This window comes from Melospiza melodia, chromosome 16, assembly GCF_035770615.1.
Source record: "Melospiza melodia melodia isolate bMelMel2 chromosome 16, bMelMel2.pri, whole genome shotgun sequence".
Lineage (NCBI taxonomy): Eukaryota > Metazoa > Chordata > Aves > Passeriformes > Passerellidae > Melospiza > Melospiza melodia.
The window spans coordinates 3300307-3323898 of NC_086209.1; the positions used below are offsets into that span (position 1 = coordinate 3300307).

Sequence of the window (23592 nt, forward strand, 5' to 3'; positions counted from 1 at the left end):
AAGCTGTTTTCTTTCCATTTGGCTAATTTAACTAATTTTTAGATTCATTTAATTTCCATATTTACCCTGAACAGAATTTGTCATTGCTTTTATTTTGAGTATAGGGCGAAGATCTACAAAAACCAAACAAACAAACAACAAAAAAACCCCAGAAGTTTCCTAGAAAAAAACCCAACAGCAATTGTTCAGTTACTCATAAAGTTATCCAGCCAATGTTCCAGTTCTGTACTGAGCAGAGATCCCAAATTCCAAACACAAGTTTTGACATGATGAGGCCCTGCCTGCTCCAGCCACAGGAGGGTGAACTGAAGGAACTGTGGTTATGGAAATTCAAGCTGATCTCAATAGTAAAAAATGAGGCCTGATCCCAGCTCCTGAAACCTGTTTTTCCCCTTCATAAATTTAGATTTTTTTTTCCTCTCCAGCATACAAATGTTATGTGGCTTAGTATTCAGAATCTAATCAAAACTACTGAAAAATATAAGTGTGAGGGGGAAAAAATACTGGAATCTGTATTGTAATAACACCCAAACAACTCTATTGTATTTGACTCTCATGGTACTAAGTCCCATAGAAAATATATATTTTGTATACAATTAACTGTAAGCTTAAAAAAATCTACAATGGACATGAAACTATGAGGACAGGAGACCAAGCACCACATGAATGCAAAGCAGAGCAGAAGGATGAGAGCCAAGTCTTTGAAATTAACTTTTTCAAAAAGAATGGTTACAACTTTGCTCTTACAGCCATTTCACAGAGCTCCTTCCTGTCTTTAATCCCATTTTTCCTCAGGAGTTCAGCTATGGCTGTGCTGTCCACCAGCTTGAGCTGAAACAGGCACAGCTCTTGACTGACCTGGCTCTGGTGCCACAAACCTCTGTTATTTAATTTTTAAAAATATAGAATTTATATATATAATTAAAGCAGAACTGTGGCTGTGGAGTTCACTCCCAATGGGGTCTTACCCCAGCACTGAGGAGCTCTGCTGTAACCACAGCAGGGAAAGTCCTTCCTGTCAGGAAAACACATCTTCCTCTGTCAGCAAATTTATCTAAATGCTTGAAAAACCACGTCCCAGAATTCTGAAAGGCATTATAACCAAAAAGCCCAGGACACTTAAGTCTGAGCCTCCTGTTATAGTTTTTGTTTAATAAAATAAATGCTCTTGCATTTCATGAAATCTAATATTCAGCCAAATAGAGCTTGATGCAAAAGTGAAAATTCAAAAGTGAAAGATCATCAAAAAATGCACTCATTGAGCACTTTCTAACACAAAAATGCCTAGAAATTGAAAAGCCAAAGAGAGGAACACACACACACACACATATATATATATATATATATATATATCCCACAGATGTAGTATTTACTTTCTAGTTCAGCAAATCCACATTTAGTGACACGTGGCAATTAAAACTGCTCAGCAGGGACTGGCATTTCTCACATGAAAATAAAGTCATTCAAAAGGAAAGCAGGAATATAATTAATACTTCTATTCATCACCATGATAACATTGCTGTTTGTTCCCTAACAGCTGAAATTCATCTCCAGGAACACCAGACAATACCGAGTGTTCAGGTGTATTTAAATGCATGCAAATACACGGGGAAAATATTTGATCTGCATCCACTTTAGTTCTCAGCCTCTTACACAAGTTTCAAAATTAAAAACTCCAAAATTTGCCCTTTCAGTCCCGCTCATCTCATTTAGTACCATAAAGTTAACCATAGTCCCTGACAAAATTCTGCCTGTCGGGAAAAACTAATCAAGGCGGTTGACAAAGGAAAGTTACTCATAAACAGCAGCAATCCGAGAGGATAAAGAAGTTTATTATCAAACAGAGTTACAAGCTGAGAGTTTATGAAAGTTCATTCACTCAGTCTTTGGGATACCAAAGATAAGTCACTTTGAAAAATGCACGTGAATTACCAAAAGCTGGATTTAGTTTGAGATAAAGTACTCAATACTTTACTTGGAATAAAAAATATTTCGCTAGGGCATATTACAGCGTTCCAAAAGGGATTCTAAGTCCACCTGCCGGTCCGCACGTAGCGGCGGAATCACGAGTCGGGCACTACACAGCGTTCAGCATCCGCCCAGAGACGCTGAGGGCTGTAATGCTGGTCACAAAGAGAGCCCACGGCACCCCCGGCAGCTCCGCACGAGTGTCCCCGGGAGACCCGGACCCCGCGCGGCGGGCACCGATACCGGCCAGGCAAGGACGAACCGGGCGGTGCTCGCAGAGCGGGCGGAACAGCGCTGCGGGCACCGGGGCCCCTCAGCGCCCAACCCTCACCCCCTCATGCCCAACCCTCAGCCCTCACCGCTCACCGCCCGCCCCTCATCCTTCTCAGCCCCCAGCGTCCCCTCAGCCCCTCACCGCCCGCCCCGGCGCCCCCACCCACCTGTACTCCTCCCGGGGCGGCTCGAGGGCCTCGCCGTCCGCTCCCCACGGCTCCTCCGGCGAAGCAAGCGAGGGTGGCGGCGGGCGGCGGGCGCAGCAGGGCCAGGGCGAGCAGCAGCCGCCGCTTGCGGGAGGCTGCGGCCGCCAGGCCCCGCGGTGCCCCCAGCACCGCCATCTTGCGAGGGCCGGGGCGCAGGGGATTGTGGGACGGCGGCGGACCCGCGGGAGGGGTGGGCCGGGGCGGGGCGGAGCGGGGCGGGTCTGGCCTCCCTGAGGGGAGGGTGGCTCGCCGTGCTATGGCGGGAGCCGGGCTCGGCTGCCCTCAGAGCCACCATGGCGGGCAGAGAGGGGCTGCCCTGGGCCTCCTCCTGGTATTCTGTGAGAGGAGCTGCTCCATGGTGGCCCAAGATGGGCAGCTTTGAGCACCACCATAGCACTCTGACAGATGCTGCCCTCGACTCCACCATGGCACCCTGAGAAGGGCAGCCCTCAGCCCTGCCATGGTACCCTGAGAGGAGCTGCCCTCATTCCCCATGGTGCCACGAAAGGAGATATCCCGAGCCACGGTGCCCTGAAGGAGCAGCCCAGAGTACCACCATGGCACCCAGAGCAGGGCAGCCCTCAGCCCCACCATGGCACCCAAAGAGAGGGAGCCCTCAGCCCCACCATGGCACCCAGAGCAGGACAGCCCTCAGCCCCACGACTGGACTCAGACAGGAGCAGCCCTGAGTCCTGCCATTGCACTCTCAGAGGGGCTGCCTACTGCCCCATCATGGAGCCCAGAGATGAGCAGCCCTTGGCCCCACTATGGTGTCTCAAGTGTCCCTGAGTGCCACCACAGCACCTCCCAGAGGAGCAGCCCACAGCCCTAGCAAAGCATGCAGTGAGAGGGGCTGCCCTCAGTCCCACAACATCCCCAGAAAGGGGCTGCTCTCAGTCTTGCCACGGCACCCTGAGGGGGACAGGCACACCCCTGCCGAGCTGGGAATTAACCAGGCCCTTCTAAGCCGGAATGAATAAGGGAATGAATGAAGGGCTTTCATGCCCTTCTCAGAAACCTTTCTGTTCTGACTGTGCAGATTAAAGCCTGCTCTTTGAGGCACTGCACTCTTGGAATATGGGTGTCCTCAGCACCAACTGCACAGTTGCAAGCACGGCTCATGTTGGTCAGCAGCTCTGTCAGTACTTCACGCAGGCTGCTCATTCCAAGCTGCTGCTAGCACTCCCACACTTTGTCCTGGTGCAGCTGGACACTGTCATCACTGCGCACAGAAAGAGATGCTCATGTTGGCACACAGTCTCTCTGGATTTTGGGTCCCCCACAGAGCAGCTGCCCAGGCAGTTTCCTTGCCTGGGGCACAGAAAAGCCCTGGCTCCAGCACCATGAGGGAGCTCAGGCTGGAGGGGAAGGTGTGGATGGCACGTGAGATGATGCATCTCCATACACACCTAATCCTGTATTGCACACCCTACCTAGGGTTAAATTCTGAGCTACCTCAGAGGCCTCCTGCAGCCCACACAGCTTAGTTGTAGTTCCTTTGAGCCAGAATAATGCAGCAATAGTACAGTTCCTAATTAAACACCCACTTAGGAAGATAGAGCTGTGCCATGGATTACATTTCCAGTGGCCTATATACTCCCATGTGATCGGCATGCAGAGCTGTCAGAAGGCTGGAGCTCTGTGTGGCACTTCTAATCACACAAAGATTTCCTCAAAGCTACCAGAGCTTGACTGCTGATGCTCTTGCCTTGAGGGAGAGTTGTAAGCTCATTTGCAGGGGAGAAAGACAGACAGACAGACAGGAATGAAGAGGACAATTGGCTTAAAGTCGATTTTTAATGAGGCAGGATTTCTCTAGTCTGTACTTGGATACACAACTTTGCTCCTGACCAGGATCCACTTCAAATGACAAAGGCGACATTTCTCTGGCACTAATCTGATTCCTCATCATAATTGCATTTGGCAGAGCTGGCTCTGAACAGCGCCGCCCCGTGGCAGGGATAAACAGGATAGGGATATGGATAGGGATAGGGATTCAGAGGGATAAACAGGAATTCTGGGCCTCTGGCTTCCATGCATCCCCTTCCTTCCTTTTGCTCTGCTCTGCAGGGAAGTTTGACCAGGCAAAACGGGATAATCACAGCTCTGTCTGGGATGGCCTGGACAGACAGGCTGGCCAGCATGGCAGCATCTCTGGAGTGATTTCAAATGTTTCTGCAATTTCCCCACGTGCACTGCTGCAATGGTTTCATGCAGTGTTTGTGTGCACAGGCAGTGCTTTTTGGGTCAATCCAACATGCAGCACAGGCTCTCAGCCCTGTGAAATGTGACCAGTGTTTTGACCATGTCAGGCTCTTTGGACACTGCTGCATGGAACATCCTGCACAGGGATAACAGCAGCTGCACTGTGGTGTCACAGGATCTCACAGCTCCAATGCCTCTAAGGGAGATCCCTCAGCAAACATTTATTGTCAAACCACACAACCCCTGCATCATCTCAACCTTGCCATTGTTAGATAATGTACCATTTTATTTTTTCCAAATGTAATATATTTGATATTACTGCTATACATCTCCCTGCAAATTTTACTTTAGCTGTTCCTTCTTCTTTAATAACTCCCCCACGCTACTGGCTCTGTTTCCTCCTGCTAATATTTCAGTCTTGTTTCCTCTTCTGATCTTCTCTTTCTCCTTTTGGTACCACTTTATTTATGTGACCTCAGATTACTGATACCTGCACAAGGCACTGCTCAAAGCCTGAGAGACACCCAGGGTGAAAAGAGCCCAAATTCCTGTAGAAGTAACAACCTCTATCCCAGAGTGACTGAACCAGGGGAACAGAGCTCATGATAGAGACACAGAAAGCCAACAGAGGAGTTTTATGAACTTACACTGTTTAAAGTAGCTCACCACAAAATAAATATCTATTTCTCTGCAGATTTAGCTGTGGAAGCAGAGGATCTCCTTGGAGACAGACAAATCAATGCCTGCTCCAGAGCTGGCACTCTGGAAAGACGACAGAAGCAGCTCAGTTGAAGAAATAGAAGCTCCAGTAATGGAAATAACTCACCACAAAGGAGATTTGTGAATAGAATCCTAAAAGATATCTAATCTGGCCTTTTTCCAGGAGCTGTGTAGATGACAAACCAGGGCTTGAGACCAAGGTCAGTGTACTAAATGAGAACATGTTAGTTTTTTGGCTAGAAAAGTTTATAGAAGCAGCTCAGCAACACAAATATAACACCAATCTTGTGGAGATGAAATAACATTTTATTTAGAGTTTCTTGAAGTTCTTCTTTCTCATTAAAGGTGCTTAATATGATTCTAGCACTGTAATGAATTTCACTTCTAGCAATAAGAATTTATATCTTCTAGAAGTAATATTTATAATTAATAACATTCCTATAAAATGGAAAGAATCAACACTGAATTCCAGATAATCAGTATTCCAAAGGGAGACTGAACCCTCTGTTCTGTATGGTAACATTGACAGTTCCAGCTGTGGCAGGCATCAGCCTAAAAGAAAATCCCCCAGGGCTGTGGGAATCCAAATCAATTCAGGAGTCAGGCTAGAGGAAAAAGGAAAGCATCAATATTCAAACATCTTTAGAATCAATGATATTGGAAGGGGATGAATGCTTCAAGGAAGTATATGAAGCAAGAGGGAAAATTAATGAGAACAAAGTAATGCAAAGAAAATAAAAATAGAAAAAGAGGACAAGGTTAAGGGCAGATGGAAGCCCTTTTTCTGAGGTGTAAAATGATTTTGGCAAATAGAATGCATGCTGAAAGGCACAGCACTCTTTTGGATTTAGCAACTAATGCACTTATTTCTAGAAAAATATGAACTATTAGTCCTTAGACCCTGCATTTAAGAACTGAGCAGCTGCACACACTTTGGAAATGCAGTGTGAGTTATATCTCACAGCCAGTTAAATAAGTAGCATAAAAGAGCTGTATTTTAAAATGTGTTTGATTGTGTTACAAAAGTGACATATCCAGTTGTTTTCACTGAAAATGTGGTTAGGAATTGGAAGGAGTCCCCTAGGGCAGTGGTGGAGTTACCATCCCTTGAAGTGCTCAAGAAACAACTGAAGGGGCACATCAGCCCACCACAGAGCAGAGGCATCCAGCCTTGCCCAGGTCATGGATTTCCTGCCTGTGGGAAGATCCAACCTGCAGTGAATCCCCAGCAGTTTGTGGCTCTGTGATGTCCTGATCCCTTTGCCTTCTCCAGGTTTTGTTCCAGCCTGTGCTCTGGCTCACTGCAAATCCACCAGGCCATGCTTGAGACTTTTTGGCTGTTACTGGCTGCTTTTCTTCTGCCCTTTTTCCCTTTGTGCCCTGCTAATGCAGTCACCTCCCCTGAAGTGGCCGAGGTTGTTATTGCTGCCAAGGGAACGAGGGCACACAGAGCCCTCTGTGCCCAGAGCGCTCGCCTTGGCCCAGGCACAAATGGGAGCTTTGCTTTCCTTTCCTCCTGCTCAGAGGGCACCACCAGGGAGGGCTTTGGCCATGGGAACTGGTAAGAGAAATGCACAATGTACAGGAAGATTTGCAATCTAAAGTTGAGATGTTGGAAGGAAGGTGGGAGAAAGGAAGGAATAGGCAGGGACAGATTTGGGGGCTCAGAGCCCGTGAGCAGCACAGCCAGGGGAGCCTCAGAGGCTGTGACCCTGCTGGAACTGCCTGAAATGAATAAGGAGCTTTTTAGCCTTGTGAGGCAGGGTTGGGTGTCTTTGGGGCGTTTGGTGGAGCAAGGAGCCTGTCAAGGAATGGAGAAGCCTGGAAACTCCTCAGGGACCCTCCTCACCTTCAGTCCCTCCGCAGCTCTGCCAGGCACGTTGGAAATTTGTCTTTCCTCAAGGTCAGTGACAGCCTTGAGCATCTGCTGGGTGTGTCTGGAGCCTGGGGGCAAAGAGAAGGTGTGGGCTGAACATCAGCTCTGCTGCTGCAGCTGCTCTGGGACAGAGCTCAGGGGGATGCAAACGGCCAGGAATGCAGGGGCAGTCTGTCTGCAGCAGGGGCTCAGCCTGCACTGCTGGTTTGGGTGGGCAGGGATGGTTTTCTGACAAAGCTGTGAGGCTTGACAGGTGTGCCAGAGAGGAAAGGAGAAATTCAGTGTGTGCAGCTCATGATTCCAGTTTTCTTCTCCAGGAATGGCTTTGGGCTCAGTAAGGACTCACTGTTTGCAGGCTTAGTGTTATTTCCCACAGCACACTGTTGCTTTTGAATGGCATGCCATGATCTGGGAAGGAAGGAGGAGGAGAGAGGGTGAGTCCCTGCCTTCCTTTTCTCAATCAGTTTCTCTTTTTTAAAGGCACTTTTTGGAAAAGAAAGCCTTCTTTATATGTATTACTGCTATACATCTATATGTCTGTCTGTGCAGAAAGCTGCATGGAATAATTGAGCTTTACACCTTCCAAAATTGCTGCCACTAAATTTCTTAAATTCCTCCTTTTATTTCTTAAAAAAACCCAGGAAGATTTAAGAATTCAGAAACAACACAAACATTTCCCTACCTGAACCTTCCTGGTGATCAAAATTGTAGAAGATTTTCCAAACCTGAGTTCTGACACAAACACCCACTGGGGTTTTTTGTATATCCCGTGTTCCTTTCCAGAGCTGTCCCGTGCATGGACAATTGTAACCAGGGTGGAGTGAATTGGGCTGTGTGTAACAAACAGGCAGGGCTGAGGTGGCTCCTGAGCTTTGCAAAGGAATAAAGCAGCACAGAACTCCCGGCTCTGATTTCCTTGGCAGACAAGAGGCAGACAGGAGGAACGAGCTGCTGCCTCTGTGACCCATTTCCCTGTGGTACCAACCTCAGAACAATTCCAAAAATCGGAACTGTGCTTCTCCTGGGCCCAGGGAAGGGTTGGAGGGAAAGCAGAGCCACCGGTTCTGTTCCCTTGCGGCCACTAAGGGGAGCCGCTCGTTGGCAAATCGGGTTGTGTGACCCAGGGGTTCCAAACCCCCAAAACTGGTTCGTGCTCTTTGTGTTACACCCACTGTGTGCTGCACCAATCCTGATTTCAACTTTGCTTTTGTCCTCCAGGGTGAATAACTGCATTGGATTTTCTAACTACAAATTCTTTCTACTGTTCTTAGCCTATTCTTTGTTGTATTGCTTGTATATTGCTGCAACAGTCTTCAAGTATTTCATTAAGTATTGGACAGTAAGTCATGAAATCCGGTTACTTTTTCATCTGCTCTCAGTCTCGTGGGCTTTGGTGACTCTCGGTGCTCTGTTGCTCTCAGGCAGTGGAGGGGCTGCATTTTCCTGGGAGGTGTTTCCTGGGCCCTTTGGGACTCCACCTCCTGTTACATGTTCATCATGCACAGAGCAAGAAGTCAGGAATTTCAGACTGTAGATTATTTTCTGGCAGAGAGGTGCTGTCCCTTCCCTGTCCTTGTGTTTGCATGGGTGTACCTTGGAATGTTTGGCACTGATGTATAAGATCCTGGCAATGATTTGTACATATTTACTTAAGAGAAAAAGATGGGTAAAAACCCATGTTCATTTTCTAACCCCCCCAGGCCTCCTTTCTCCATTTAAAAACAGCGACTTAAAGGAGGCTTTTATTTAGCTCCCGGGGGCTGTCCCGGAGCGCGCAGTGCGGGCAGGGCCGGGGCAGGGCCGGGGCAGGGCCGGGCTGGACCGGGGCAGGGTCGGGGCAGGGCCGGGCCGGCGCGGGGGAGGAGGTGCCCGCCCGGTGCCGGTCCCGCCCCGCGCTGCGCTCCCGCCGCGGGGCTGAGCGGCGGCTCCGGCCGCCAATGGAGCGCGGGCGGCGGGCGCGCTTCCCCCGCCCCGGCGGCGCGCACGGGGGCGCGGCCCCGGCGCATGGAGGCGATGCCCTGCCAGAACCAGCGCCTCGGCCCGCGGCCGCAGGATGAGCCGCCGGCGGCCGCCACGGCCACGGCGAGCGGCGGCTCCCGGCTGATCCGCTTCGCCGAGCCCAGCGAGGACAGCGGCTGCCCCAGCCCGGACAGCAGCAGCAGCAGCAGTAACGGGGTGGTGGCGGTGGCGCCGGTCCCCGCCGGGGAGGGCGGCGCGCCGGCCATCGGGCCGCAGCTGAAGCTGCTGCCCATGAACGACCAACTGCGGGAGCTGCAGACCATCATCAGGGACAAGTGAGCGCGCCGGGCCGGGCCGGGGCGTGTGGGCTGGGGAGGAGCCGCGGCGGGCCGGGGAGACAGAGGGGGATCGTCGCCTGTCGCTCGCTCCATCCTTCGCTCTTCAGGGAGCCGCAGCCCCGCCGAGCCGCTCTCAGGCGGGCCCTGGTGTCGGCTGCCCGGCTCGGCGCTGCCTGCGGTGTCCCGGCGGGCCCGAGGGCCCAGCCCCAGCCGGCGGGACGCGCTGCCGTGCCGCGTGTGCCGGCTGGAGCGCCCGGGCCGGCGGCGCGGCCATGTCTGCTGCTGAGGCGGGCCCCAGGGCACGGCAGGGCAGGCAGAGCTCCCGGGCCCCCTGCCCACCCCGCCGCGGGGCTGCCGGGGACCGAGCGGCTCGGCCGGGCTTTAAACCCCTCACACACTCGGACGGTCTCTGATGGCGCTGTTTGCTCACCTCCGCCCTGCGGGCGGCTCGGAGCCTGCGTGCCACATCATCGGCACAAGGAGCGCGCAGTACGATGTGTGTAAGCCCTGGGGAAAGCAGGCTCTACCTTAGGGACAAGCGGCGGGCCCGGCAGCAGCTGGGGCTCATTACCGCTCTCTGAGATCGTATCCTGCGGGCAGCATGGGGCACGGAGCCCTTCCCAGGCTCTACCTGGAGATACCTGTGAGCACCATGTTCCACAACACAGCTCAGGTGTTGAACACGTCCCTCCCTCCCACTGATCACTGTAGCTGTGATTGTTCAGCACTGGGAGGGTGATAGTGGAAGTTATTAAATATAGCTTACAACATAAGACAAACTTCAGTAGCATCCATCTATTAAAAACTACTGGTTTGCAGGAACCACCAGCAAAGAGGTGTGAAATCAAGTCTATTAATAGAATGATCAGGTTCGGAATAAAACCTTCTCTTCCTGTGACACAGTGGCTTTCTGACATCTGAAGTAAGTCATTGCAGAGACACTGTTCCTTGCTGTGTTTCACTATCTGCACAGTCCATGTTTTGCTATTTTCTGGCTCTTGAGGCTCAACTTTGTAGCTAACAATAATTAATTTTTTAATGCAAAACTGATCACCATTTCTCAAACACAGTACCTCCAATAATTTTATTTACTTAGTTGAGCCTTGTTGCCTTAAACTAGTTTGGGGAGGCTTTTCCTTAATTTTCAAAGCATTGTGGGAAAAACAAAACCTGGCAGCAGGAACACCAGAGGCAGTGCAGCCTTGATGTAAGGAGGGCAAGACCACACAGATCACCCACCTGGCAGCTTCTCTGTGGAGCAGAAAAGGAATCTGGGAGAGGGCTAAGCAGAGAGAGACAGAGAGGGAATCCAAACTAGGCTTGGTGATAGCCTCTGAAGGGTTTTGAGGTTAGTGAAAACCATATAATTTTGATGTCTAGACAAATACTAGCAATGTAATTACTTTACTCATGGGTTTTATTATTATTACTTTGTTGTACATGGGTTTTGACCACTTTCAAATACATTTAAGAGGTTTCTGGTTACAGTGAGCTTATCCAGAAAGCAGCAGCTGCAATTTTAACTTGAAGGACATTCTTTGGAATTACATCTGCTTTATTGCACAAGACTTTGGAAGAGGAAGTCTAGAATAGGGCTTGTAAACAGTGAATTACTCAGAGCAGCTGCAGCAATTGCAGGCTATGCTTTATTCTGATGTTGCCCTGGAAGTGGGGATGGAACTGTCACTTCCAAGCTCCCTTCCCAACCAGTGAGGAAAATGGGGTGGCAGCCTGCTCAGAAAGGTTGGGTTTGTAGGTAAGGACAGTAGGGAAATATTATTTTTGTGTTCTGTCCCAGGAATTCAGCTGCATCTCATTAAGAGACCTTGAACTGGCCTATTTACGTGCCTGTCATTCAGAAAGATGCTGAAGGGAGGAAAGGATTTTTTAGGCACTGTTCATGAACCTTTCCCTGGGCAGCTGCAGTCTGCCCTAAGACAACTGTGTAGCTACTGTAGCATTCAAACCAGGTGCTAAAAGAAACTCCTCAAACTGTGTTTGTGAACTGGCAGCAGTGTGGCTCAGAGCAGCTACTGGTCAAAAATCCAGTTTAAGCTGGTAGAGAGGAATGTTGGCATACAGTGCTTGGGAAGAAGGAGAAGCTTCATCTACAGGCAGATAGAGCCCTGTCACTTAGACTTTCTGGACTAAATAAGAACAGGTAACACCTTAACTCAAGGAGAATATTTAGAATCCTCAATGCTGCAGAGGATGGATGTTCCAAGTACAGGAATACCTGAAAATGGCAGACATTAAAAGGCAAGCTCCTGGGGAGTGAGAAATGGAACAAAAGTAGGGAAAAAACCCAGTCAATTTGGGCTATTACTGTAAATGAGGAAGGGGTAAATATTCAGATAGATAATCCCAGTGAGCTGGGATGGAGCTGAGGTCTGGTCAGCCAGGTGCAGAAGGCTTTTAGGATTCTATTTTGTCCATAGCATGAGCTGCTCAGAGAAGTGGAAAGCTCTTTCCTTGTTCCTGAGAAGATTCAGAGAAAGAAATCATGGCCTTTCAATTGGTATTGCTGTAAAGAAAAACCCACCTTGGCTGGTGATGGTGTCCCATGGGATTCAGAGGTGGCTGGCTGGGACAGGGATGTCCTCCTGGCAGACTGAAATGGCACTTTTGCTTCTTTAAAATTAACAAGAACTGTGTCTGTGTGCCAGAGTCGGGGAGATGGAGATCACCTCAACTTCACTGTGCCTGGGTTTCCTCATTTCCCTCAGCCTTGTCACTCTTCTGCTCAGCAAGTGCTTAATGGCTGCCTTTCATACTGAGTGGGATATGGACCTTGAGTGCTCTGATGGGATGGGAGCTACTGAACATTCTAGAACAGTTACAGTCTCTTTACAAGGAGAGAATGATCTCAAGGTAATTTCCAGCCTCAGATGTGAACCAGGGATCTGGAAACTGAAATGAATAGTGCAGTGATGTGTTTATATAGAAGAAAATTCATTAGCTCAGGCTGGCAGTCATTTTAACTCATGATTTAACAGGATCTACGATTTAAATCCAGGGACTTTGAGGTTCCTGTGTCTGTTGGGTGAGATAATTCTGTGGCATTCTGCTAAAGCTTCTTATTCCCTAAGGAGCAGAGTCATAACATAGAAATTCAGATGGCAGAGTGGCTGGATGTGCAGCCCTGGCTGCTGCACAGGGCAGGGGCTCAGCAGTGTGTAACTCACCTGTGCTGCAGGCAGGGAGGCTGAGTGTGTAACTCACCTGTGCTGCAGGCAGGGAGGGTGAGTGTGTAACTCACCTGTGCTGCAGGGAGGCTGAGTGAGTAACTCACCTGTGCTGCAGGCAGGGAGGGTGAGTGTGTAACTCACCTGTGCTGCAGGGAGGCTGAGTGTGTAACTCACCTGTGCTGCAGGGAGGGTGAGTGTGTAACTCACCTGTGCTGCAGGGAGGGTGAGTGTGTAACTCACCTGTGCTGCAGGGAGGCTGAGTGTGTAACTCACCTGTGCTGCAGGGAGGGAGGGTGAGTGTGTAACTCACCTGTGCTGCAGGGAGGGTGAGTGTGTAACTCACCTGTGCTGCAGGGAGGGTGCCTGAGTGTGTAACTCACCTGTGCTGCAGGCAGGGAGGCTGAGTGTGTAACTCACCTGTGCTGCAGGCAGGGAGGCTGAGTGTGTAACTCACCTGTGCTGCAGGGAGGGAGGGAGGGTGAGTGTGTAACTCACCTGTGCTGCAGGCAGGGTGCCTGAGTGTGTAACTCACCTGTGCTGCAGGCAGGGAGGGTGGGATCCCTCTGCACCCCAGCCTCTGCATGGAAAGAATTAAACACTGCAGTCCATTAAGGACTGAAGTGCTGCAGGTGGAACATGGGCCTGTTCCCAGCTACCTCATCTCCCTGAGTGCCAGCAGCTCATCCAGTGCCTTCAGTTTTCTTAAAAGCCTTTTACAGATCCTCTGTAGGGAAGTGGCTTTTTTCCAGCCTGGCCCTCACCCTGGTGTCTCTCAACGAGTTCTGTGAGGTAATGGGAGAAACAGGAGTTACTGAAGCCCCAATACCTGCAGACCTGGCAGTGTTTGTCACTGGTACCAAGTGCTAAGGCAGGAAGAAACCCTGCAGCTACTTTATATGACAATGCAGTCCTAAAAAACCCATTTCTTCCCACCTCCCAAGACAGGCACTGTGATGTCAGCCACACTCCCCTGCCTTCAGAAACAAAGTGAAATTCATTTATATTGTGTAACACAGTGTTCCTGCTACAAGTTAGGTTTTAATGCCTCATATTTTTAGATGTTGTCTTGTTACTTGATGAAGCTGCTGAAACAGTTTCTAGTCTGACATGAATTGTTGCTTTATGTATTTTAGCTGGTATTTAGTAAGAACAGTTACAGTGTTTTCACTTAAACCCTTTTTTTTCTGCCCCTGGCAATTCTGGCAGGATGTGGGGTTTGAGATGTGGTCTCAGCTTTCCAGCTGCCCCTGTGCACGTGGTCTGACATTTTCTGTATTACTGTTATTTGTGTGCACTGTCATTTTCCATTGCCCTCCCTTCTCAAAAAGCAGGTATGACCAATGAGGGGTGTTCAGTGAACTGTGCAGAGGAACATCTGTGTCTCCACGGAGGAGTTGGTTCAAAGCCTCACAATCTGCATTAATATCTCAGAGTATTCACTCAGAACACGTTAGCACTTTGCAGTCAAAACTGTGGTCTGGACCTTGTTGGGTCTATCTTACACCTATTTGTGAAATTCAGCTAAATGTTCTGAAATTTCTAGGTTCTGGAAGAACCTAGATAGGCCACTTAGCTACTTCAACTTTTAAAAATACTTATCTATACCACAGATAGAAAAATGAAACTTTCCAAAAACCTTAATAAAATCAGGTCATATAATTGTATAGGTTTGGGATTGGTTTTTTTTTTTTTTCAAGTTTTGGGGTCTTTTTGAGCATTGCCTGTCTAGTTAATGTCAAAATAGCAGAAAGTTAGGAATATCCTGTCAGTACCAGAAAGAAGGGGGAAAAAGGGCAAACAGTATTTTAACAGTGTGTTACTAATGCAAGGAATGAAACTAGATTAAGTTATTGCTCTTTTTCAAAGTGGGAATCAGTGACTGGTTCCTAGGCAATGAGCAGGCAAACCTTTTGACTTTCATTCATGTAAGCATGAGGTGTCTCAGAACCTTGGGGATTAAATGAAAATGGTATTTAAGGAGACATGCAGAGTATTAGGGTTTGAAAACATGAGAGGGATTAATAGAACATTTCATTTAAAAGTACTCTTACCATGTTGGGTTTTCAAAGCCACTTCCTTGATCAGAAGTGTGTCCTGTTCTGGTGTAGTGGGAGTTGCTCTTGGCATGGGAAGCAAGGTGCTAAAGCTGCTTTTAGAATTCAGGCTTTCAACCTTTCATTTTGCCTTCTGAAGGGGCCAAAAGCCACACAGGCACACCAGCAAAAGGTTGTACCCAAAATAATAAGAGGCAGAGAGGTGTTTTCATGGGAATGCTCATTAATCCCTGCTCAGTTTAACCTCACATTCACTGATCTCATCACACTCAGTGAGTTCCAGATAAGATAGGATGTGTCTCCTGCTTATCAGGTGTGTTGTCAGCCCTGGGTTAAGGATCTGCATGGTCATTGCCCCACAGCTTCTGTCTGCCAGGAGGACAGGCAAGCAAAGCTCACCTGCTCAGAGCTGCAGGGAGTGCAGGAATATCTGAGCTCAGGAGGGGTTTGGGAGCTGAGCTGGAGCAGCAGCACCATGGGAAACCCAGAGAACATCATCCTCCTGTGTTTGATTGCTGCTGGTACAGAGCCAAACCCCAGTGCTGGGTCACTGCATCTCTGCCACCAGCCAGGAAACCCAGAACCTCTGGGATAAATTCTGTATATGACAGGAGACTTTTCTCTGATCTGCCTTGGAATATAGTATTTCATGTTGTGTTTAAGCAATGTTCTTAAAGTTATTTCCCAGTTTAAAATGTAAATTTTACCTTTTCCAGGAAATCCAGTAGAGGAGACTTCGTATTTTCTGCTGATCGTCTGGTAGGTGAAGAATTTCTTCTTGATATTATACTGTAACTCTTCCATGAAATGGGTCTTTCAGGACAGAAGAATGGTAGTGTGACAGCAACTTTTCTATCCAAAGGAAATTGCTGTGTGACTGCAACTTTCTATATGGGGACTTCTGTTCACTGTTTCATCTCAACAGGTTCCAGAAACCATGGTGTTACCAGCCACAGCTACTTGAGGACAGAGACCTGCAGTAATAAGAAAATTCTGTTCAAAAACAGATACACAGAGGCTGCAGATAATTGAGTTTGAGTTTGAAGCAGCACTTTTGATCTTGTGAACAAAGCAGTACAATTTCTTACAGCCTGGATGTTACCAGTGGCTTGCATGCAGCAGTGCCTCCTGGCACTTGGTGTGGATTAGATTATCAGCTCTGGGTGCATCCACATGGAGAATTTGTCTTTAGCCATATGGTGGTTACTGGCAGGGACAAAGCAGTTTGAAGTTTTCACATGTTTTAGTGAGTCAGAACAAAGACTGCTGGGAGTGTAGCTTTTATCTCATTTAAATTACAAGCTTAAAGAAAGCCCCAGCACTTGCTACTACACACACTTTCTTGTGTCCACAAGGGTGTTTGCTTTTTGCAAATCCACTCTCATTAGCAGAGGGAGGTGTTTTTCCCCTTCCATTCACAGTTACAGCACAGCAGGCAGCTCTCCTGTGCTGAGCCCAGGCTTAATCCAGGCGTGCTCAGGCTTAGATATGACCACAAGCTGAGATTGTGACTGCAGTGCTGTTTATCTTCATGGCTTTCCACTTTCCCCTTCTTGAGGATGTTTCCTGCATTCCAGTACCTTACTGTCAGTGTGAAGGACCTTTCTCCATGTACCTTCTCACCTTTCTTGGGTGTCCTGCCCTGTTCTGAGGCAAACACTGATTTTTTTCTCTCCTCTCATTGCTGGAAGCTGCAGATCCAGGCAGTGAGTTCAGGTCCTTGCAGCAGTGTCCTCTGTGGGTGACCAGCACAGCCAGGGAGCCTCTGTGTGCTGCAGCTCCTTGCCACAGAACCTGCTGCTCTGGTTTCCATCTTGTGGGAGGAATTTTGCACAAAAGAATATGTAGCACTCTCATTTTCTGAATATTTTTCCTAGGTGTGACAAAGAACAGTTATAATTTCATGTGGAATTTGCTCTCCACTAAACTTGGCAAGGTGCAAACAGTTATGACTTGCCTTGTTTTCCACCCAGAGAGCAAACAGAGTTTAATGGCAAGAGGCAATGCATGGAGAAAAGTGTGGGATTATAGGGGAAGGAAATGCACCTTGTTGCAGTGAGGAAATGAGAATGAAGTTAAACTTGGGAAGGAGAATGAGGAGAATGAAGTTAAACTGTTATGGGCAGTGTCTATGAGGTCACCAGAGGGAGAGGCCTTAAGGAAGGATTCTAAAGGTGATGGATTTCTGGGGGTGCAGTTTTTTCTGGCAGTTTGTTTCACACAAAAGGGGATGACACAAAGGAAATGTTTGAAGGTACTTGTGAGAAGAAGGAGTTAATGGACAGTGGAGGTTGGCAGGGAGTGTCTGAATGGCACTGCCAGGGCTGTGATCCTGAAGCTGAAGGAAGTGAGGTTAAAGTCATGAGGAGGAGTCATTTCAAAATGGTTTGAAATGCTGAGTGCAAAGAGCTGTACAGATGCAGAGGATGTTCTGCCTCCTCTTGAGCTTCCAAGAAAAGCCACACATAATGGGTTAGAGGATTTTCTACCTTGGGACCAAAGCTTTACTTCCTGTTTGATGAGGGGCTGTAATAACACTGGTTTTATCTTCTAAGCAATGGCAGCCACCCTTTGGGAGAGGAGCAGCTGGTTCTTGGGGCATGAGAGAAAAGAGGAGGAAATTCATCCGTGACTGTGGAGGTGGCAGGAAGCGCAGTGCAAAAATAAATGTTTTATCAACACTGACAAGTTTACAAAGAATCCTTCCAGCCTCTGTGTATAGCACTGATAAGTGCAGGGAGATCACAGAGATTATTTGACCATAAGATCATTGCTGGCTTACTCCAAACTTTTGGCAGATTATGTGGAGCAGTGTCAGCACTACAGCAAGATGAAAAAGGCTTTTCTTCCAAACCTGGCAAATAGGTTGGCTTTCTTTTTGTGAATTAAGTTCAAAAACATAAAATAAAATTGGGTACAAATGTCCCAGAAACTGACCACAACTTCTGAGTATGGCTGCCACAAACACAGCTCTAGGAAGGAAAAGTTGTATAGAAATGACTAAAAATACCTTGAAAAAGAGATTATAAATGTAAGGGACCATTTCTAGCAGAGGCTGCTTGTGTGCCAGGAGCTGGGGCAGAATGGAAGGACAGGGAAACCTTCCAGGCTGCCCTCTGCAGTAAGAACTGCCTGAGGTGAGCAGTACACCTGCTCCATCCCAGGAGCATTGCCTCTCTCTCCATCCCACAGTGAATTTTGAATAATCAGTGAGTTTTAATGAAAGCTCTTGCTTGGCAGTAGCTTTGCTTGAGCAATTCTGGCTGTGAATCTTTGGCTCATGAACAGAGAGAATTCTCACATCTTTAATCCCCAGAGCACCCTCCAAGTCACCCATTCTGGCTGCAGGTGGCTGTTTGGTGCTTTGCAGGGGAGCACCAGGGGAGGGCTGGGGGCTCATGAGCTGCCCCTCCACCTGGACCATCCAAAAGTGCAGGGATTGGCAGCACCACCTGGAAACCAGAGCTGGGAGGAGCTGGGAGATAAAGGTGATAAAGAGATTCTGACTTGTCTTTGGGCACTGCTGGTGTGTGTGCATTGCTGCAGCCTCTGGGGCTGTTCTGGCAGCCCAGCTGCAGTTCAGTCCTACAAACAGGGATGTGAAAATAGAGCCTGACTGAGGGGGAGCTTCACCTTTCCCTCCCCAGGATTTCCTGTCAGCAAAGGGAGTTACATTGGTGCCTCACTCATCTGTTGAGAATAATTTGTCTGTGAAGCCTCTGCCTACCAGATGTAAATAAAATCAGTTTTATGATTGCTTATGAACCCCTCTCTTTTCTCAATTTTGTTCTTCAATGCCTTTGTTTGATTTGTGGCCAAAACATAGGCCTCTCCCCCAAAAAGTCTCTAAATGCAGTCCCTAATTGCTGTTAGAGACCCTTTTAGACCCTTTGGCCTCACCCAGTCCTTGTAACTCCTACTGCCATGTAGTGCCTTATCTCCAGAGATAACAACCCCTTTAAGCTGAGCCATCTCCTTGGTTCCACAGATCAGACTCGTGGTTGAAGAGGGACTGAACCAACTGCCCTACACAGAATGTACTGTGACCACTCCCACAGGTAAGTGGGAAACCACCCCTGGCCTGGGGAGGACTGGAGCTGGAACTGGTATCAAAATACAGAGAATTATTCCAAGAGTTACAGAATATCCTGAGCTGGAAGGGACTCAGAGGATCATTGAGTCCGACTCCCTGCTCCTCAGAGAACAGCCTGGAACTGAACCCTGCAACATCCAGATGGTCTTTGAACTCTGACAGACTTGGTGTATATTAGATTATTGGTGCCACAAGCACCTCCCTGGGGAGCTCTGAGCAGGGCAGAGTGTCTGTCCCTGCTGCTTTAGAAAGCTACAAGGCACATATCAACACAACTGAGCAAAACAGTCAGCACTGTCATTTCACTGAGGATTACAGTGGCCTTGCAAAACCATGATGAAAATGTACCAGTGCATGTGCAGGATCAGTTCTCCTGCCCAGAACACAGCCTGGAACTAAAACTGGTGACATTTCACATGCCCATCAAGGAAAAAGTGCTTGGCACAAACAGCTTTGCTTTGCCAGCCTCAATCTGGCTCTGCAGCTGAGGCCAGCTGGGAGTGAGGATGGGCAGGAAATGCAAAGTGGCACTGGAGAAAACCATTGCAGGAGTTGTGGTTCCTCCTGTAAGGTTACAGATCCTCAGGTGTGCAGTGCTCAGGCAGCAGCTGAGTGCATCAGCAGCTTGGGGGGAGTGCTCAGCTCCATGGTGTGACCCACAGCCCCCTGTGAGATGGACACCAGCTGAGTCCTGTTCCCCCTGGGAACTCCACTGGCATTCCTGCAGGGTGACACTCCCACTCTGCAGGAAAGCATTGGTGTGGCTTTGTTACACTTAGAGAAATGATGAACTGCAAACCCTCAGCTGTGGACGCAGAGTTCGGACACACACCCAGGAGCAGCATCCCTTACCTGTGCTCATCTTTACATCAAACAGCAGTGGCTTCACCTTTGAGATTGGTGTCACCTCTGTTCCCATCAGTCTGTGACAGACCCAGGACCATCTCCTCTCTGTCAGAGGGCAGAAGGGAGCAGCCACTGAGCCCTGGTTCCTTTCCTCACAGGACACAAGTACGAAGGAGTGCGATTCGAGAAGGGAAACTGCGGGGTCAGCATCATGAGAAGTGGTAGGTGCTGCTGAAAGAACAGTTTAAATGCTTTGGAAACCTGAAGCAACTTCCTTTCAAAGATGTGCAACAAGAGGTTTACTCAAATTCTTTCTTAGGTATCCTTGATAAGAGAATGTCCAGGACTATCTCCCATTACCCTTAAGGAGCCAAATGGCTGGCACAGCTCTCCTGTGGCCCTTCCCTGGCCCTGTTCCCTGTCAGGGGCCCAGTGCCCTCCCCTGTTTCCCTCCTGTGCCCAGAGCCAGGGCCCCACCCCAGCCCCGCTCCGTGGGGCAGAGTCCCCGTCAGTGCCCAGTGCTGGGCAAACCTTGGCATCTGTGCTGGCAAAGCAGCTCTGGCCCCACACCCTGCCCCCCTCTGTCACCGGGGTGTCCCCAAACCCCACCCACCCCTCTGACCTTTCCAGCTGTGTCCTGTGAGAGCTCAGCACAGCTGGGAGCACCAAACCCAGGGCTGGGGAGCACTGAGGAGACTCAGCTTGCTGTAAACAGGGGAGAAGGGGAAGAGTTCAGGGGCTTTAATGCTTGGAGCTGTGCACCAGCACAGGGGGGCGACTGTTCTTTCAGGGACTGTTCCTTTGGGACCATCCCTTTGGGGGCTGTCTGTTTGAGACTGTCCTTTCAGAGACTGTCCATTTAGGGACTGTGCACTTGTGACTGTCCCTCTGGGAACTGTCCATTTGGGACTGTCCTTTTGGGGGCTGTCTGGGACTATTCCTTTGGGATGGTTCTTTTGGGAACTGTCCATTTGGGACTGTCCTTCTGGGGACTGTCCATCCAGGGACTGTTCCTTTGAGGGCTGTCTGTTTGGAACTGTTCCTTTGGAACTCTAATTTTGGGGACTGTTCCTTTGGGGGCTGTCTGTTTGGAACTGTTCCTTTGGAACTCTAATTTTGGGGACTGTTCCTTTCGGACTGTCCTTTGGGACTGTCCATTTTGGACCTGTCCTTTGGAGACTGTCCCTTTGACACTATTCCTTTGGGACTGTCCATTTGGGGACTGTTCCTTTGGGCCTGTCCCTGTCCCTGCAGCCCCTTTCCCAGTGTCACGCTGTGCTGCTGTGTCTGTGCTGCCCTGCAGGGGAGGCAATGGAGCAGGGCCTGCGGGATTGCTGCCGCTCCATCCGCATCGGGAAGATCCTGATCCAGAGCGACGAGGAGACGCAGCGAGCCAAGGTGTACTACGCCAAGTTCCCCCCTGACATCTACAGGAGGAAAGTGCTGCTCATGTACCCGATCCTGAGTGAGTGCCAGCACCCACAGCCGGGCTCCTCTGAGCTGGCATGGACTGAAAATGTTCTCACTGGGCTCTGCTTGGGGTTTCTGCTTGGTTTAGGGACAGAGCAGGGAACTGATCAGGCTGTGCCAGGACACACATTGCTCAGCTGCACCAGTGTGAATGTCGAGCAAATCGTTTGGGTGTGGCTGCTTTTGGGAGAAAGGCTGAGATTAAGATTTGACATAAATTTAATTATATGAATTTTGCCATGGGAAAAGAATCAAACAGTATTTTTCTTATTCTGAGACATTTCTAGATTAATATAATAAGGAGTTTGTTGGAATGAGGTTACTTGTCCACTCTGACAATTAGGAGAACAAGGAGTACACGCAGAGGTGATGCCTTTCCCATGAGAAAGGACAGAGTCACCATTCAGTCACACCAGCAGTACCACAGGTATTCTCAGACAGCTTAGGACAAGTTCACCAACCAGAAAAACCCCTAAAGGCTGTCCCCCTCTGGCTCCCAGGTACTGGGAACACGGTGATCGAGGCTGTCAAAGTGCTGGTGGAACACGGGGTCCAGCCCAGCGTCATCATCCTGCTCAGCCTCTTCTCCACACCTCACGGTGAGTGGGGCACAGGGTGAGCACTGTCTGTGGGGACAGTGCCATCAGTCACACAGGGGACAGGCAGGGCACAGCTGTGCCTCTGCCATGGCAGCATTGCTTTGCTCAGAGCAGGTTTGGGGGTTTTTTGGCTGAATTTTAAGACTGAGCAAAGACGGCGCCGTGTTTGGTGTGGGCAGTGAGGAGGGGCTGAGTGGCAAAACTGCAAATGGGAGAGTGTTCCTAAAAGCAGGAGTTTGCAGCACTGCCAGTGCATGGCTCACAGAGCAGTGCCAGGCCAACTGCTGGTCTGGACCATGGAGTGTGGGGGCTGCTCCAGCACCAGAGCAACACAGGAGTGGGAGCTGAATGGAGCTACAGAACTGGTCTGGCTGCAGGCTAAACGTAAAAGGGGATCTAAATGAGGAACATTTGCTTCTTTGGGAGGAAAGAGGATCCTTGTGTGTTGTCTTAGAAATTGGCCCTGGCAGAAATTGCTATCAGAAAACTCAGCTGAACTGCAGAGCAGCCTGTAACCACTTTAATTGGGAGTATGGGTGTATGGGAAAGGCAATTCCAAAGAAGAAAACCCCGAAACAGCAATCCCCTAAGTCAGGCAGTTTTCCTCATAGATGGTTAGCTAAGGCAGGAACAGGAAGACAGAAGCACATAGCCTGACTTACTTTTGCTGATCATGATTTGACACGGGCTGGAGCACTGTAGTCATTATTGCCTTTGCTGTCTCTTCCAAGGTGCCAAATCCATCATCCAGGAATTCCCAGAAATCACCATTTTAACTACAGAAGTGCACCCTGTTGCACCAACACACTTTGGACAGAAGTACTTTGGGACAGACTGACAGTCTTGGAACAACTGGATATGACTCTATGGCATTACAAGAGGTTTTTTTTACATTTTATTACTATTGAGTTGGCCGAGGGCGTGTTTAAAAAGCTTTTTGGCCAACTAGCTTAGGTTAGTGCTGGCCTGAACAGGGATCAGGCACAGTGACAAAGCACTCTGGTTACACGGTCAAGCATCTCCATGTTGGGGCTCTGTCATTGCCACACTCTGCTTTTACCTATTTATTCTTCTCCAGCCTGTCTGTGGCCTCCTGCAAGAGCAAAATAAACCCAACTAAACCCCCAGGGAGTGTCCTTCATTTCTAGGGTCACCTGCATCACTCCAGCCACAGCCACTCCCAGTGCTTCCAAAGCTCAGGGTCCTCCTGAGCAGCCATTTTTGGTCTGGCTGCTATAAAAGACACAATTCTTGGGATTTTGCTGTGCAAACATTATTCTCAAATAGTGAAACAGCCCTGGTTGTCTTGCTCAGGGCATCTGAGTCAAGAAGATTCCTGTTGCAGCAGAGGTGCAAACTGGGTGGGAACTGGGGGTGGGAGCAGCACTGCCTGTGGAAATTCTGCACACACAGAACTTGAGAGTTCTGAGAGACAAAACTTGTGGCTGTATCAGTCTCCCAACCCTTTAAATGACAGGAAAACTGCAGCAAAAAGCTGGAACTCAATTTCTAGTCCTGTTCAGGAGCACCAGAGCCAGAAGACAAGCGTGGCCCTCAGAGCTCAGCAGCCTTTCCAAAGCCTCAGGGCACTCATTGTTTGGGTCACATTAAACATCAATCTGCAGCCAAATCCCTTCTTTCTTTATCTGGCATCAAACACACCATACCCAGCTGGCCAGTACCTCCCCTTACTGTAACTCTGGGGAAATTCAGGAATACAATAGAAACCATTATTATTTTTAAATATATCCATATTCTACAATTGCAGGATTAGGGAATGTTGTCTCAAGTAATGTC

At 49.0% G+C, this 23592-nt stretch overlaps 2 protein-coding genes across 4 annotated transcripts in view; one reads left to right on the top strand and one right to left on the bottom strand.

Annotated features, from left to right (window-relative positions):
• Positions 1–2582, bottom strand: part of ABCB7 (ATP binding cassette subfamily B member 7) — a 36969-nt gene extending 34387 nt beyond the window's left edge. Inside the window, exon 1 of the mRNA XM_063170324.1 lies at positions 2409–2582. Coding sequence (XP_063026394.1) covers positions 2409–2582 — 174 coding nt within the window. The remainder of the gene's footprint in view (positions 1–2408) is intronic.
• Positions 2583–7168: 4586 nt separating this feature from the next.
• Positions 7169–22922, top strand: UPRT (uracil phosphoribosyltransferase homolog). 3 transcript variants are annotated; one of them, XM_063170328.1, is made up of 7 exons: positions 7169–7275; positions 15504–15546; positions 18776–18845; positions 19885–19947; positions 21030–21191; positions 21697–21795; positions 22527–22922. In XM_063170328.1, the coding sequence occupies exons 1-7, from the start codon at positions 7184–7186 to the stop codon at positions 22631–22633; spliced, it is 636 nt and encodes a 211-aa protein (XP_063026398.1). In that variant the 5' UTR covers positions 7169–7183; the 3' UTR covers positions 22634–22922. The 3 variants fall into 3 exon arrangements, with proteins under 3 accessions (XP_063026398.1, XP_063026399.1, XP_063026396.1); XM_063170329.1 differs by lacking the exon at positions 7169–7275 and adding an exon at positions 7569–7682; XM_063170326.1 differs by lacking the exon at positions 7169–7275 and adding an exon at positions 9253–9542.
• The last annotated feature ends 670 nt before the right edge of the window (positions 22923–23592 follow it).